General features: G+C 39.9%; 1 protein-coding gene across 1 annotated transcript in view; it reads right to left on the reverse strand.

Annotated features, from left to right (window-relative positions):
* USP9X (ubiquitin specific peptidase 9 X-linked) overlaps positions 1-17689 on the reverse strand; it is a 197140-nt gene that overhangs the window by 30921 nt on the left and 148530 nt on the right. The window contains exons 34-40 of the mRNA XM_087721771.1: positions 16916-17089; positions 15574-15715; positions 14445-15195; positions 13711-13834; positions 6490-6715; positions 2291-2420; positions 591-776 (exon numbers count right to left, since the gene is read on the reverse strand). Of these exons, the coding sequence (XP_087577897.1) occupies positions 591-776; positions 2291-2420; positions 6490-6715; positions 13711-13834; positions 14445-15195; positions 15574-15715; positions 16916-17089 (1733 nt within the window). The remainder of the gene's footprint in view (positions 1-590; positions 777-2290; positions 2421-6489; positions 6716-13710; positions 13835-14444; positions 15196-15573; positions 15716-16915; positions 17090-17689) is intronic.

Consider the following 17689-nt stretch of genomic DNA (forward strand, 5'->3'; position numbering starts at 1 on the left):
TTAAACTTATCATCTAAATTTTTCATTATTAAATCTATTAGAAACATGTAGCAAAGCTTATCCAAATTCCATTGCACAGTTTCATCGTGACCCGTCAAAAGCGCGGACGACAAAAGCGCGATCGACAAAATCGCGCCTTTGACGTCATCACAGCGCGACGAAAAAGATCGAAAAATTCAAATAAAAATTAATAAAAATTAAATTAAAGCAAGCCGATTCACATAAAGGTAAGGGTTAGGTTTAGGTTTAGGTTTAGGGTTAGGTTAAGGGTTAGGGTTAGCTTTAGAGCGTTACCGTTAGCGTTAGGGTTAGGTTAAGGGTTAGCGTTAGGTTTTTCGTTACTTTAACGGTTAGGTTTAGGGTTAGGTTTAGGGTTAGGTTAAGAGTTAGGTTTAGGGTTAGGTTTAGGGTTAGGTTTGGGGGGGTTAGGGGAAGGTTTTAGCTTTATTTTTACATTTTTTCGAACTTTTTCGTCGCGCTGTGATGACGTCACAGCGCGCTTTTGTCGAGCGCGATTTTGTCCTACGCGCTTTTGTGGTGGAACCCAGTTTCATACTAAATACATTATTTTATAAACTGCAAAATAGTACCATTAATAGAAGACTGCATTCGTGATGCCACGTTGCAACAACGGATTAGTTGGGACACCACAGTGTATAGTTTGCCCAATTCAGCATATTGGTATTTGATTGGAGGACCTGGGCCTTCATCCAGTGCCACAAGCATAAATGTTGCAGGGACATTTAATTTTAAAAGTTGCGTTTTTTCTGCTACACCTAAATGGAAAGATGATAAAAAGGAAAAATCATTAGGAATCTAATTATATTTTATCAAAGTATTATCTACAAAAACTCATACATATCATAATTCAATCATTGGATCAAGAGCCAAGGTGGCGCAGTGGTTAAATGCAGCACTGCAGGCTACTGCTAGATCAGCAGGTCAGCGGTTCAAATCTCACCGGCTCAGGGTTGACTCAGCCTTCCATCCTTCCGAGGTGGGTAAAATGAGGACCCAGATTGCTGGGGGCAATATGCTACTCTCTGTAAACCGCTTAGAGAGGCCTATGAAGCGGTATATAAGTCTACTGCTATTGCTATGTGGGGGGGGGGGGAAATGGAAATGTGACAGACAGCAAAACCTAGTTGACCCTAGTAGATTCCAAAGCAGGATCAAATCTAATTAGCATTTGAATGAGGACTACATGGATATCTGAAATCTATCAATTAAGAGTGTCATGTCAGGAAAACATCCCAGAAGAAATAAATTGCAAATTATATCCATGCATATGTCAAGAAATTAGATACATCTACCAAAACTCAAATCTCCCCAGTTATGCATCACAACCAGTAAATCACTCAAATCAGCAAACAAAACTTTCCCATTCAATAAGATACAATAGAGTGTCAGGTGCACAAGTTCAAGGTTCTTTATTCCTTTCTCTCCAAGTTCTCTAACTTTTCTGCTTCACCTTCATTAAAAGAAGTATCCAGTTACTAGTTTATTTGCATTTTACCAAATGTGCTTGCATAAAAATTGAATAATAATATTACATCCTTGGTTGGACTTGAATTATTAAGTTTCCATCAGACTGTGGCTCTAACTGCAAATTATCCACACATAATAATTTATTAAATTTATACACCACCAAACTTTCAGTGACTACACAATTTACAATTCTTAAAACATAAAAAATAAGACAGAAGTCATAAAAACAGCTTCAGACAAAGATACAACGATGGCAGAGGGGAACAAAATGGAGCATCTATTGCCCTCTCCAAAGGCTTGAGTGAAGAGCCAGGACTTTAAAGCCCTTTGAAATCTCAGAAGGGTGGGTGCCACTTAAATTGGGGATGGGGGAGGGACAGAAGGTAGGCATTGTTACAGAGGAGGTGTGCTTCCAGGATCCTGATAGGTGGCATTGTTTATAATCAGTGCAACTTGGAGCGTGCCAGTTCTTTTTTCTCCATCTTTAAAGTTTAGAAAACATTTAATACTCCCTCTAGCCTTGGATTCAAATGTACATTGGTAATACATATTTCAAAAAAGCCTCCCAATTACTGATTTTTTTTCACTGAAGAATTGGGAGGGAATTTCCAGAAGATAATTTAAAACCCTCAGTTTTCACTATAAAAGAGTTTCTGCAACACTTAATGGGCTATATAAAAAACTCGCATGAATGAGATTAGATTATTTCAAAGGGAAGGGAAACATGGAATAATATGGCATAATCAAATGAAATTATCTGAACATTTAGTTTAATTGTTTTTAGAAAGAAACAGAAAATTACCTAAGTTGGCATACATCACGAACAAATTGAAATATTGCTGCAAATGACGTCCATGCTCAGACACTTCCCTTCTAAGAAGATTCAGTACAGCTCTTAACAAATGGTCACTCAAACTTAAATTGTCATATGCCTATAAAGATGAGGCAAGTTAAATTTTTATTTACAGGCTAATCATATTAGAACATAATTAGTTTTATTCAACCTTTTAAGGGACCAATTGGACTAGGAACAAATCTCAAATCATAATGTAATGAAAGTGCATATTAACTATTTTATACTGCTGTGAAGATCTAGTGTAATGTATGCACGCTGTATGCATATAATGTAGAGAAAGAATAACTATCTGACCAACTATAATCAAACAACATCTGATTATCTCGGGTTTTTAGCAAAGTCTTGATAGATGGATAAAAAGGCAAATTCAGTTTAAACATCTGGCTAACTGGGCAACCAACCACAATAATAAAGATGGTAACATTCCACCTTTTTATCATTACACATTCAAACACAAAATATATATTGGTGGCACAGAGCTCAGGTGGCACAGTGGTTAGAGTGCAGTACTGCAGGCTACAGGTTACTTCAGCTGACTGCTAGCTGCAGTTCAGCAATTCAAATTTCACCGGCTCAAGATTGACTCAGCCTTCCATCCTTCTGAGGTGGGTAAAATGAGGATGCAGATTGTTGTGGGAAATATGCTGACTCTGTAAACTGCTTAGAGAGGGCTATAAAAGCACTATGAAGCAGTATATACACTATTTTTCGAAGTATAAGACGCACCTTCTCCCCCTCCAAAAAAAGAGGATGAAAATCTGGGTGCATCTTATACACTGAATACAGCATTTTTTTTGCCTCCCATAACCCCGCCCCCCTTCACCAAAATGACTGTGCATAGTCTTTAGGAGGTTTCCAGAGTGCTCCTGGGGGCTGGGGAGGGCAAAAATGACCGAAAAATGGGCCATTTTTGCTCATTTTTGCCCCCAGGAAAACCCAATTTTTGCGAAAAATGGGCCTTTTTTTCATTTTTGCCCCCAAACCCCTAAGAGCATCCTAAGAGCCTTCCAAAGCTCTGCATGCCCTTGTTTTTGCCCGTTTTTGTGAAATAATGGGCTGGGTTTTGCTCGTTTCCCCCCCCCCTGCCCCCAGGAGTACTCTACAAACCTCCCAAAGCTCTGCATGCCCCTCCCCCCCTTTTTTTTTGCAAAAAATGAGGCGTGCAGAGAGTTTGGAAGGCCTGCAGAGTGCAAAAGCTTTATTTTAAATTTACATCTTAAAAATCAATATGATAAATCTAAGTGCTATTGCTATTTGGTTAACTCAAGGCAGTCAATCTAGCTACAGATAGCCCTCGATGTACGACCACAATTCAGTCCAAAATTTCCATGCTAAACAGCTGTTAAGTGAGTTCAGTTGTAAAGCAAATCACTGCAGTTATTAAGTGAATTGTGCGGTCATGACATAAATTTAGCTTCCCACATTGACTTTATTTGTTGGGAGCTGGCTGGGAAGGTTATAAAAAGTAATCACATGACCCGGGACAGTAGAACTATGATAAAATACATTCCAACTGCCAAATACCCAAATTTTGATCAAGTGGCCACGGAGAAAATGCAATGGTTGTAAATGTGAAAAATATAAAGTCATTTTAACTTTGAACAATCACTAAACAATTGGTCGTCAGTCGAAGACTACCTGTAATAGTCCTGCCTCATATTTTCCCCACAACTTAAGTGATTATATCTTCCTCCCCAAGCTAAATCAGCTAAATATGAAGGACACATCAACTGCCAGTAATATTCAGGAAGTTAATAATGGGGATAGTGCATCTATTCTTGCTCTACTTGGCCTCTCGGCGGCTTTCGATACCATCAACCATGGTATTCTCCTGGGACAGCTTCGGTGGATGAGAGTGGGAGGATCTGTGCTATCCTGGTTTACTTCATTTCTCTGCAGCTGTTTTCAGTCAATGTTGATAGGAGGGGAGAGATCCAGCCCTTGCCCACTGCTTTACAGGGTTCCGCAGGGCTCAGTACTCTCTTTGCTCCTGTTCAACATTTATATGAAATCGTTGGATGAGATCATCCATCACCATGCTGAGGTTTCACCAATATGATGATGATGCTCAGCTATATACAGTGGGGCAAAAAAGTATTTAGTCAGCCACCAATTGTGAAAGTTCTCCCACTTAAAAAGATGAGAGAGGCCTGTAATTGACATCATAGGTAGACCTCAACTATGAGAGACAAAATGAGAAAACAAATCCAGACAATCACATTGTCTGATTTGGAAAGAATTTTTTTGCAAATTATGGTGGAAAATAAGTATTTGGTCAATATCAAAAGTTCATCTCAATACTTCGTTATATATCCTTTGTTGGCAATGACAGAGGTCAAACGTTGTCTGTAAGTCTTCACAAGGTTGGCACACACTGTTGCTGGTATGCAGATCTCCTCTAGAGCAGTGATGTTTTGGGGCTGTCCCTGGGCAACACGGACTTTCAACTCCCTCCAAAGGTTTTCTATGGGGTTGAGATCTGGAGATTGGCTAGGCCACTCCAGGACCTTGAAATGCTTCTTATGAAGCCACTCCTTCATTGCCCGGGCGGTGTGTTTGGGATCACTGTCATGCTGAAAGACCCAGCCACGTTTCATCTTCAATGCCCTTGCTGATGGAAGAAGGTTTGCACTCAAAATCTCATGATACATGGCCCCATTCATTCTTTCCTGTACATGGATCAGTTGTCCTTGTTCCTTTGCAGAGAAACAGCCCCAAAGCATGCTCTTGCCACCCCCGTGCTTCACAGTAGGTATGGTGTTCTTTGGTTTCATTTGACCATATGACATTCTCCCAATCCTCTTCGGGATCATCCAAATGCTCTCTAGCAAACTTCAGATGGGCCCGGACATGTACTGGCTTAAGCAGGGGGACACTTCTGGCACTGTAGGATCTGAGTCCCTGGCGGCGTAGTATGTTACTGATGGTAGCCTTTGTTACGTTGGTCCCAGCTCTCTGCAGGTCATTCACTAGGTCCCCCTGTGTGGTTCTGGGATTTTTGCTCACTGTTCTTGTGATCATTTTGGGTGAGATCTTGCGTGAAGCCCCAGAGATTATCAGTGGTCTTGTATGTCTTCCATTTTCTAATTATTACTTCCACAGTTGATTTCTTCACACCAAGCTGCTTGCCTATTGCAGATTCAGTCTTCCCAGCCTGGTGCACGTCTACAATTTTGTTTCTGGTGTCCTTCGACAGCTCTTTGGTCTTCACCATAGTGGAGTTTGGAGTGTGACTATTTGAGGTTGTGGACAGGTATCTTTTATACTGCTAACAAGTTCAAACAGGTTTGAGTTTGAGTTTTGAGTTTTATTAGTATTTGTAGGCCGCCCTTTTCCCTGAGGGGACTCAGGGCGGCTCACACAAAACCGGGAAGGGGGAATACAGACATTAAGATAGAAACATATAATAAAATAGTAAGCAACATACATTCATCATTCGGGAGGGGTAACTATCCTTATCCCCAGGCCTGACGGGCGAGCCAGTTCTTCAAGGCTATGCGGAAGGCTTGGACGGTGGAGAGGGTACGAATCTCCATGGGGAGCTCGTTCCAAAGGGTCGGGGCTACTGCTGAGAAGGCCCTCCTCCTTGTAGTTGCCAGCCGACACTGGCTGGCCGATGGGATACGGAGGAGGCCTAATCTATGGGATCTTATTGGTCGCAGGGATGTAATTGGCAGAAGGCGGTCTCTCAAGTATCCAGATCCACTGCCATGTAGGGCTTTATGGGTGACTAATAGCACCTTGAAGCGCATCCGAGGTGCCATTAATACAGGTAATGAGTGGAGGACAGAGGAGCCTCTTAAAGAAGAATCTACAGGTCTGTGAGAGCCAGAAATCTTGCTTGTTTGTAGGTGACCAAATACTTATTTTCCACCATAATTTGCAAAAACATTCCTTCCAAATCAGACAATGTGATTGTCTGGATTTGTTTTCTCATTTTGTCTCTCATAGTTGAGGTCTACCTATGATGTCAATTACAGGCCTCTCTCATCTTTTTAAGTGAGAGAACATGCACAATAAACCATTACCTATATAAGCTACATGAATTCATAATTAGTTAACCAACTATGATGCTTTATATCAAAACAGGTTATTATACTATTGTATATAAACTAGTTTTTTCATATTGTATTTTGGTTACATACCTGACTAGAAGGTCCAGGTGAAGCAAAAGGAGAAGGACATGGTCCATCTTGTAATGAAAAGTGTGCAATAAATACTATCAATTTTGCAAATGCTCCTCTTACTTCAGCACTAGGGCATTCCAAAAGATATTCAGAGAAGCGATTTGAAACATTGAAAAGTACATTGTGTGCAAACCAGAAACGAACATTCTTGCTATGACGAAGGAGAATGCACAAAGCATCATACCTGAAAAAATATTTAAAAGATATCACATTTCCAGAATATTGAACTATACATATAAAAGTAATCAATATTAAACATAGAAGTAATATTATAGAAAATTAGTACTATTGAAGATTTCCTGCTTCTTTTTCTAAAATCATTCAAATTTCCTTTGCTCCCTTCCCATTTTCTTGTGTTACATTCACTTTGCTATGTTTTAACAATAACCAGAATTCCTATGTAATAAATTTTCTTAAGCATCTTCAAACTCTTGCTTGCATTAACTGTGTATATTGTTCTGTTTTAAGAAATCAAAACCAGAACCTCTGATGGCACTTAGAACCAAAATCAAAAGAGCCACATTTCAATCTGTATATTATCAGTATATGTTCAAATGATAGACAGTTTATTTTGAAGTAGATAATATTCAAGTTGCTGATCATGTCAATTGATGATGGCAAATTCTTCTTACTATCTTTGCTAATTGTTATGAAGCTTTGGCTATATCTTGCTGGAATCATATGGCAATTAAAATATTTTTTTGTTTTGTTTATATCTATGGACCACTAGAGCAAATGGCAGACAGAAAGATTCTTTATGCAGTGTCATTCAGTGTGTCTCTTACCTGGCTTGTTAATAAAATGAGTCTCTTGGTTTAAGTGATAAAAGAAATTCTGTGCATACGCTCTTTCTCTCAATGTTGTTTAGATGGAAGTACAGCTTCCTTATTCTACATATTTCTTAATCTTTTACTTCAAATGTAGTATCTCTTAGCATTCACTGATAGCTGGGCTAAGTCTATACACTGCAGTCAAGTTAATTATAATTATGATCCAGACTTTTAAAAAACATAAAATGTAGTATTTTAATGAATCATCTTATATTGGTTACATCTGATAAATCACAAATATAACAAGCTCAATTTATGGTTTATGTAGAAAACAAATTTGGAACCAAGCACAGATTTTATATTATGATTAGAGATAAGAATTTATGAATAGATAGATATTGGATTATTTAAACATAAGTGGGATTATTAATAAGAAATCTGTTCCTTCACACAAAATAAAATGGATTAACAAAGAATATTTTCTGTGTATATACTGGTTGATACAAATAATCTGGCTTTCCCATTATTAAAGCTCTTGCAGAGAAGCAAGCTTTCATTCATGGCCAAGAGGAAAGGTGTGAACAGACAGACTGGGAAAGAACGCTCCAAAGCTACCAATTCATGAAGCCCAGAAATGCAATGCAATAGCAAAAAAAGAGATTTTGACATCTAACAACTAGTGAAACTCCCCTGCCACATGAAAATAAAGATTTGACAAAGCTGTGGGAATCAAATGCAGAAAGTAAATGTTTTTATTGTAGAGTCACTTGGGCACAATGGGTGATGTAGAAATGAGATAGATACAATCGTGTGAAAAAGAAAGTGCACCCTTTCTTTTTAACCATGAGTTATATGGTTTTAGGAATCATGTCTAATCCTTAACAGTATTAAAAATAGATAAAATGCTGCCTCAATGAGCAACAACTCGTGATGTATTACACCATGTCATCATTTACTTCACAAAAAGAAAGTCAAAATGGAGAATGTGTGAAAAACCAAGTATAACTTATGACTCAACAGCTTGTAGAATAAATAACCTTCAGCAGCAATAACTTGAAATAATTGTTTCTCATATGACTTTATCACTCTTTCAAATCATTGTGGAGGAATTTTGGCTCAGTCTTCTTTACAATATTGCTTAAGTTCACTGAGGATTGTGGGCATTTGTTGATGCACCTCTCCTGAGGTCCCACCACAGCATTTTAATTGGGTTGAGGACTTTGACTGGGCGATTGCAACACCTTGATTCTTTTCTTTTTCAGCCATTCTGTTGTAGATTTGCTGGTGTGCTTGGGATCATTGTCCTGCTGCATGATCCAATGTATGCCAAGGTTTAGCTCAGACAGATGGCCTCACATTTGATTCTGGAATACTTTGGTATACACAAGAGTTTATGGTCGACTCAATGGCAGTAAAGTGCTCAGGTCCTGTGGCTGCAAAATAAGCCCAAATTATCACTCCTCTACCACTATCTTTGATGGTTGATACGAGATCTCTGTGCTGATATGCTGTATTTGATTTTTATCAAAAGTGACATTCTGCATGAGAGCCAAACATCTCTTTGGTCTTATCCAAGGGACAATGTTCCAGAAGTCTTATGGGTTTTTTTTCAGATGCAACATTGCAAATATAAGCCATGCTGCCATGTTCTTTTTAGAGAGAAGAGGCTTTCTCCTGGCCACTCTTCCAAACACACCATACTTCTTCATTCTTTTTCTAATTGTACTGTCATGAAACTCAACATTTAACATGCTAACTGAAGTCTGTAAAATAAGTCTTGGATTTTTTTGCAGTTTTTCTGAGCACTGCATGATATGACCTTGGGGTGAATTTGTTGGGCCATCCATTCCTGGGAAGATTGGCAATTGTCTTGAATGTTTTCTATTTATGAATAATCTTTCTCATAGTAGAATGATGGACTTAAAATTGTTTGGAAATGGTCTTATAACCTTCCCCAAATTGATGGACAGCAGCAATTACTTCTCTAAGACCATTGCTGTTGTCTTTCTTTTTTGGCATTGTGTTAACAAACCTCAATGCTGGAGACCAGCAAACTCTTAAAACTTAGGCTTTTATAGAGGTAGCCATATTTGCTGATGATCAATTGATCAAGGAAACTAGATTAGCAGCACTTGGCTGATACTTAGCTTCTTCATTCCCATGGAACAATAAGGGTGTACTTCGTTTTTCACACATGCCTTTTCCATTTTGGTTTCTTTTTGTAAAAAAATGATAACATCGCATAGTATGTCATGTGTTGTTGTTCATATAAGGTTGTATTTACCTACTTTTAAGAATCACTAAGAACCAGACAACTTACTTCCTTTTTCACATGACGATAGACAGACAGAGAGGCAGGCAGGCAGGCAGACCATGCCATCTGAAATGATTCCACTTGAGAGTTTGGGCATATACCTCAAGAACACTGCTTAACTAATTGTATACATGTATACAACCTTAAATTAACTGTAAACATGCACAAGGACTGGGCTGATGATAGAGTTGACCACAAACTAGTTGTCTCTCTATGTTAATGAAGCTGTTGTGGCCAATCAGCTGCCAGTTGAGATAGCTGCAGAATCAGACTATTGGGGCCTTTGGAAGAAACAGCATCAGAGCCAGGGCCAGGGCCTTCTGTCCTCTCCCAGGTAGAGAGGCAGCTGTCTTCAGGGGAGGAACAGATGGGGCCTATCCCAGATGTGCATATGCGCAAAGGAAAAGAGAGTTGAGCAAAGTAAAACAGTAAGCCGGGTCTCAGGGAGAGGCAGACACCTCTCCCTCGCTGGGAAATAAATAGGAGTGGCCGGTTGTTGCAGACAACCATTTGTTTTTAGTATACAAGCAATTTGGATTTCTTGGATAAACCCAGGTTTGTTGGGACTAATTAATTTGCTTTTTTTGTTCATTCCTATGAATAAAAGACTGTGACTGACCTGCTGTAAAAGGGGTTTGTTTTACTTGTGAGTAAAGCTCACTACTTGTGAAGGCTGGGTCAGAAATAGATGCAGTCAGGTGGGTGAGTAATGAATAAAACATTGTGTCACTGTCCTTCACCAAGGCTGAATTCAGGTAGTAAAACTAATTGCCAAGCCACACAGTTTAAAAATTGCTAGAGGATTTTGTTATTACTGAACCCAAATGTTTAGAAATGCCTGAGGAAAATACACTGGATATGAAAACAAAAAGATTAACTCAAGAGTAAAGTATATTGACACCAAATGGCACTATGCATAGATGTACAAAGGTGAGGATTTGTCAGTGTCCATAACTGTGCCACAGAACAAATGAGATATAATGTGCTGATAAAGCCATCAGCCTGACATCCAGATAACTGGGGGTTTAGGGTTCCTGTTTTAAAGAGATATTGGAGTTTGCTTCATTGTTCTACACTTATGAGCCATATACTCATTAAGTGAAATGGTAATATATGCAAACGTTCTTTACAAACTGTGGAAGTATCTGTTTCTCCCCTGGCCTATTAATATAATGAATTTCTATGTGTGAAGAGACGAGGTCCCTCTTCTCAAGATGTAATTTAAAGAAAAGAAAAGTATCACTTATTCTTTTTTCTCTACCTTTTACTTCAAATATAATGAAAATCTATTAGTGTTTGGTGATGGGTGGGTGCAATTATACTGGGCATTCAAGGAAACTATATTATGAATATTTTTCTTTTTGAATGGCATTTGTTGTTACTCACCTACTTGTTATTATTTTAGCTCTCTGCAAATGCTCAAAAACATGCCCTCTAACAAAGGATCCCAAGTTAATATATACAACAGATTAGGCCAGGGGTCTGCAACCTTAAACACTCAAAGAGCCATTTGGACCCATTCCCACAGAAAACACCGGGAGCCACAAAGTGGGTGTGGCCAACTCAATGTCACTCCCTCCCACACAGACACATGACCTCCCCCTAGCCATGCCTACCCAGGGCAGAGAACCAGTTGTTTAAAAACACCCAGAACCACAAAACCCTTTTGACATCTCTCTCTCCCTCTTCCCTCTCTCTCTCCCCCCCTTCTATTTCACCCCTCTCTGTATCTCTCTCTCTCTGTGTCTCTCTCCTGCTATTTCCCTCTTCCCTCTCTGTGTCTCTCTCTATGTCTCTCTCTCGCTCTCTTACTCCCCTTATATCCACCCCCTCTATCTGTATCTGTCTCTCTATGTCTTTCTGTGGCTGTCTGTAGTTGCGAGAGAAGAAGGATGGGGAGGGTCGCCTGAAGGGAAGCCTCTGCCGCAGCTTGTGCTCATTCCTCAGCCAGACCGGATTTCCAAAAAGTTGCCATGAAGAAAGAAAAGTAGTAGTGAAGAGCCCCAAGGGGGGAGAGGGAGGGAGAGAGCAAGAGAGATACAGAGAACGAGCAGGCCCCACCCTTTCCATCATCCCCTCCTCCTGGATCCCATTCTCATCCCGTCAGCCCTCGTGTTAGCAAAGCCGGCATTGGTCGCAGCCGGGTTGCATCATTATGCATTATTAGAAAAACATATATTAACCCTAACTTTACAAGTTTTTTGGTCTTACTGTCCATTTTGTTCCCTTCTGTTTAATCATGTCCAATTATGGACATGAGAAGTGCCTGCCATTTTCCTGGCAAAGTGTTCAAGAAGTGATTTGCCATTGTTGTCTTCTTTGCACTAAAATGGTATGTATTGACTGATTAGCGATTAAAATACTATCATACGAGAACCAGGGTGAAATCCTACTGGTTCGGACCGGTTCAGAAGAACCGGTAGCAGACATTGGGCCTGGGTCGTCGAATCGGTAGGGACTGCTGGCTGGCTCCGCCCCAAACCGGTTCAGCGGTCACCACTTGCTCACCCAGCCCCATGGCCCGCAGCCCTGCCATGCCTGCCTTCCATGCAGCCTTCCCATTGTCCCCTTGGCCAGCTTGCGAAAACAGGCAAGCAGAGGGCTGTGTGGAAGGCAGGCAAGCATGTTGGGGCTGTCCAGCTGCGGGGAAGGGAGCTAGGAGCCTACTCCCTTCCCCGCAGCCCTGCTATGCTTGCTGGCTTTACACGCGGCCTTATCAACGGTCCCCCATGCCTGCTTGACTTCCGAGGTCAGTGTCCAGCCCAGCCTGGCCTGGCCAGTTGGTGGACGGCTGGCTCTTTATGGAGCAGTGGATGGCCAGTGCTCTTGGGCTGAGAGGGGCAGCGGCAGTGCTCCGGGAGAGCAAGCGAACATCCTGCGGCTGCTGTATATGCACCTGCCCTGTTTATGCAAAGGCAGAGCTGCAGAAAAAGCCACCTTCCATGCTGGCCAGTGTGCCTCCCATGCTGGCTCCGCAGGGCTTGGGGCTCCAAAGCAGCCCACCGGCTTCCCACCCTGCCTACTCTCTTTGCAGATCTGCCTGGGTGACTGCTGGCACCACTCTGGGAACTTGAAGTCCGGCGCTCTGGGAGAAGGAGACTTGACAGCAGCACTGCTTCCTGTTGGCAAAGAAATTGAGCTGTTTGCTTTTGTTTTGCGGCGGAAGGAAGAAAGCGAATAGCGGTTCCGCGGCAGTGCTCCGTGAGGGCAGGTGGACATCTGCAGCCAGGCAGTGAGGGAGGGTGGCAAGAGCGGTGGTGCTGGTCCCTTCCAAGTGCAGCGCATGGAGGCAGTGGGCAAGATAGGGAAGGTGGCCCCAGAGTGCCTATTGCTAGGGAGGCTCGGAGATTGTTCAGCCAGGGCCGCCTCAGTGGGGTCTGCATAAGGCTCTCTGCTCACACTATGTCCCACTCCAGACGGCTGCGCAACTACAAGTGTGGTGATGTGATGCTTGCCGTAGGCCTGGCCCTCTCCCTGTGGTGGCTTCTGCGCCTCTTGATCCACTTCTTTGTTGGCGGGAAACGTCATTGCGGCTGAATCTCCTTTTCCTGGGGCGCCGGACTCCAAGTTCCCAGAGTGGTGCCAGTGGTCGGCTAGGCTCATCAACAAAGAGAGTAGGCAGGTGGCCAGGTGGGAAGCCAGTGGGCTACTTTGGAGCCCTAAGCCCTGAGGAGCCAGCACAGGAGGCATGCTGGCTGGGGTGGAAGGTGGCCTTATCTGCAGCATCCCCCTTCCCTCTTTGGATCGCCCTGCCTTTTCAGAAATGAGGTAGCTGGTTTATACAGAGGATTTGTTGGGGGGGGGGGGGTTGCATGGCCCTCCGGGCTGGAAAGCGGGGCAAGAGAAGACTCCAAGGTTCACTTGGGCAGTCAAGCCAGATGGTGGAGGGAAACTCAAAGCGTTGGCCGCAGAAAGGCAGAATATGCAGCTTCTGGATGTAACAGTGAGTGACATCAAGTTGGCTATGCCCACCCAGTCACATGACCACCAAGCCACGCCCAACAAGTACGGAGAATTTTTGGATTTCACCACTGATGAGAACTACACTAAAACACTGAAGATATAACTAATGAATACTTTTAAGTAAAAATTTACCAATCACTGGCAGGACCACGAACTATTTTCTTTGTGTGAAATCCTGTGGTAAACAGAAATCTAGCAGCAAGCTGAACACTTATCATTGTAATTTCTTCTGCTTCAGGCAGTAAATGATCTTGTCCTAAAAAGAAAATGTAGAAAGTTACAATTCAGTGCATAAGTACTGAAATTTAAAAGGTCAGCCTGACTCAAAATACTTCTTAAATCAATCAACTTCAAGTGTTTTTTTTCCAGCAATACTGCGATACCTAAAATACTTTTTGCATGCATTTCAGTCAGTTTTTACTCCTGATGACTACCAAATTAGTCCCTGCAGTTTTCCTGGCAAAGTTTTTCGGAAGTGGTTTGCCACAGATTCATTCCTAGGGCTGAGAGTGATTGGCCCAAGGTCACCGCGCTGGCTTTGTGCCTAAAATGGGACTAGAATTCATGGTTTCCTGATTTCTAGCTTGATGCCTCAACCACTATATCTAACTGGCTCTCCAAGAACAATTAAGCATCTTATCTAGCTTTTTGTGTTCCAAAATGAACATGGAAGATAATGATCATAAGATATCCATAGTGTATTGAAAATAAATTTAGTAAACATTTTAAAATTAATCTCAGGGAAAAAATGGTAAGAGATACTGAAAATATTAAAAATGAAATCCAGGGATCTGAAAAATATTAAATACTTTCTATTTTTATATAACAATGTAATTAATTTTAACTAGGAATATCCAAAAACTTACCAGGAGGCGGATTTAGGTAGACACTATTACATGTCAGCAATTTTTTTACAAACTGAAAATATTCCAGGCTGTACTGCATTCGGTTATGCATGAATTGTACATTTTGTTTTCGTACACTCCGTTCAATTGCAGATGGCATTTTAATTTGATGGGGTTTAGTGGTCATTGCAAGTTCTGAAATATATTTTATAAGCTCATTGTCTTTCTCTACTGTGTCCATGCGTTCATAAAAAAGAATGTAAGCATTCCACCATCTCTTCTGACGTCTGTAGGACATCCTTTTCATCATATGATCAAATACTTCTCCCATGTATTCTCCACCAAAACACTGATTTTTCATTTCTTCATCATCATCCATTTTGCATTCAGTTACATCACCATCATCAAATTTATACCATCTGTTTTTCTCACCATCTCCTCCATTTCTTTGAATAATGTAAGAGTAATAATGTCCACCACTGGCTTGACCACTGTGCACCAATACACCCACTAGTCTGTATTTTGTACTGCCAGAATGTTCATTTTCTGATTGTTCATTCTGTATTAGTTGATTTTCAGGATTTACATCATCCCCTTCTAACTTAGCTACTCCCGCCACAGTATAAGGTTCCATATCCAATTCACGTGGAAACTCAAAATAATCATTGAACTTGATTGCACATTCCCTTTCCCAGTCATAATCAAATCGTTTTAGCTGGATGGCAAGAACTGGAGGCAGTTTTTTAATCAGCAAGCGTTTCACTGTATCAACCTGGGAAATAAACACAGTTATTACTGTAAATTATCAAACACAACAAATTCTAAGTAAAATTATAGTCATTTTTCTTGACCAAACTGATATAATCAACTCTCTGCTCATATAAACACATTTTAAATAACATGTTTAAGGAAGCAATGGTCATATACCTCTAAATTGATGATATATACCAGTCTTTGTAATTAAAAAAATAGAGATCTTGGTCATCATCATTCTAAGAAATATTCTAAAATTCCGACTAAAATATAATAAATAGTAGTTCTCAATTCTCTTACAAAATCAAAATCTACATTGTTCTATTACTGACCAATGACAGCTGCTACTGAATTCAAACAGATTTAGAGCATTGTTCTAAAGGCAGGCCAAAATTACCTTCTTGTTGCATTTTTCACAGTGATATGCATTTGCACCTTCCAGTAAGTCTCCTTTGACATATTGTTCCAAAGAGTCAAGTAGATTTTGGTGATTTCTTATATCTACATTCAGTGTTGTAAAAGATTCTTCACATTCATATCTGTAAAGTTAGAAAAATAATTTAATTTTGCTAAATGAATTTTTGAATAAGTATCTTTTATTATTAAGCAACATAGATGTCAGCCTCTGCTTTGCTGCTGCTTCGGCTCCCATTGAAACGGGGAGGGGGGGGCATGGTATTTGGGAGGGGAATCTTGATGTGCTGGAGGAAGATTCTAGCCACTGAACTGACCATCTTACTGCGCATGTGGAGGAAGGGAGTTTCCCGCCAAGGTTAACTGTCCAGCATTCCATCCTGGTGATGACTTTTGAAGTTATCTCCCACCTGACAGTTAGGTGCATTATAATGGGACTATGGACTGGGGTGCCAAGGGGAGGGAATTGAATTATACATGATATTATTCGCTTTCGCGCCTAATTAACCAGATTCAGCTTAGCTTTGCTACTGTTCGTTTATAATTAGTAAAAGTATACTTAATTTCAAACAAATGGAGTAGTTTCTTTCCTGATTACTAAATGAAGTCGCAGCTGACAATAATTTTATGAATAGAATAAAATAGAATAAAATGTATACTGAAAACTTAAAATATATACTTAGGCAGAATAATTTAGACTGACAACTGTAATTATAAATCAAAAGCTACCCATTGGATAAAAGGCAACAATGCATTGCTATTTTCTTTATGTAGAAAGGCTAATAAAAATTGATAAAAGGTTACATTTACTAACAAAGGAATATGGAAGAACAAATAAACCCAAGCTGATACAAAATAGGACAAGAAGAAGCTTCCTGTCATCCACGACTACCATGCCCACCCCTTCCTGTTTCAATGGCAGCCGAAGCAGCAGCAAGCGGAGGCTGACACTTCCATTTTGATTTTTATTTAGAAACAAGGAAGCTCAAAGACAAACTATTACTGTACATATGGTTTTTCAATATGATTTTATCAGCGGCTGAAAAAAAAAATAGCTGTAAAGGCTTCCTGTGTATATTGCCAAATAAGATGCATGAACAAGTATCAACAAAATCAACCACTGATCTGGATTAAACCTCAAATGATCAGCAGTATAGAACTTACATGAAAAAGTAAATTCAAGGAATTAAAACATTCCAGTATTTTTATTAAAGTTACAGTGTGAAATATTTATACATCACCAGTTTCCAAAACATCATTTAGAATGTTAATACAAGAAGTATACATATTTTATACAATGACCTATTAGATAACTAAACACATACCTATGAGGGCAACCTTGACAGATTTTCTGATCAGCAAAGGATCCGCCTAAAACTTTACTTAACATTGCTGGATGACCTAAGGCTTTTAAAGCTTCATCTAGACTATCCACCAAAGAGTTAAAAAATTCTAAAGCATCATGTTGTTCTCGCAGATTTACAGGTTCACCCCAGAGTCTAGAATAAGAGAGATTTTTCTTTAATAAAATCAGATTTGGAGCAACATTGCATGGAAATAAATTTAATTGTTTATCTCAACTTTAAAAGTTAAAAGATGCATGTTACAGGTACACAACAATCTACAAATTATATATTGATTCATTTTCAAGGAGGACTAAATTATTGTAACCACCCAAATTAACCTCTTCATTATGGGATAAAGTGATCCTTAAAATAATTAAGGAGATAGGACTTAGAATGGTATCCCTTGACTTCATCCTTTTTTTTCTTCCTAGAATGCTTCAAAAAAAATGCCAGTGTGTCCATTGTTAAAGGCTTTCTAAACATATTGGCAAAATGCTCCTCAATTAAGGAGAATAATTATAATAAATTAATAATATAAATAAAAAAGGACTTAGAGAGCTGGAAAAACATACAATTGTTGCTTATGGGATGCATAGCTACAATAAAAATTAATATACTCCCAAGAATTTTATTTTTATTCCAAGTGACACCAATAAATCGAGAGAAACTATTCTTTAAAGAATTAAATAAATTAATGTCTAAATTTATATGGCAAGGGAAAAAGCCAATGATTAAATTAAAACCATTGCAGGA

The sequence above is a fragment of the Thamnophis sirtalis genome, unplaced genomic scaffold (genome assembly GCF_051295495.1).
Source record: "Thamnophis sirtalis isolate CommonGarterSnake01/CBP01778 unplaced genomic scaffold, rThaSir2_p1.2 scaffold_8, whole genome shotgun sequence".
In the NCBI taxonomy this organism is placed as follows: Eukaryota; Metazoa; Chordata; class Lepidosauria; order Squamata; family Natricidae; genus Thamnophis; species Thamnophis sirtalis.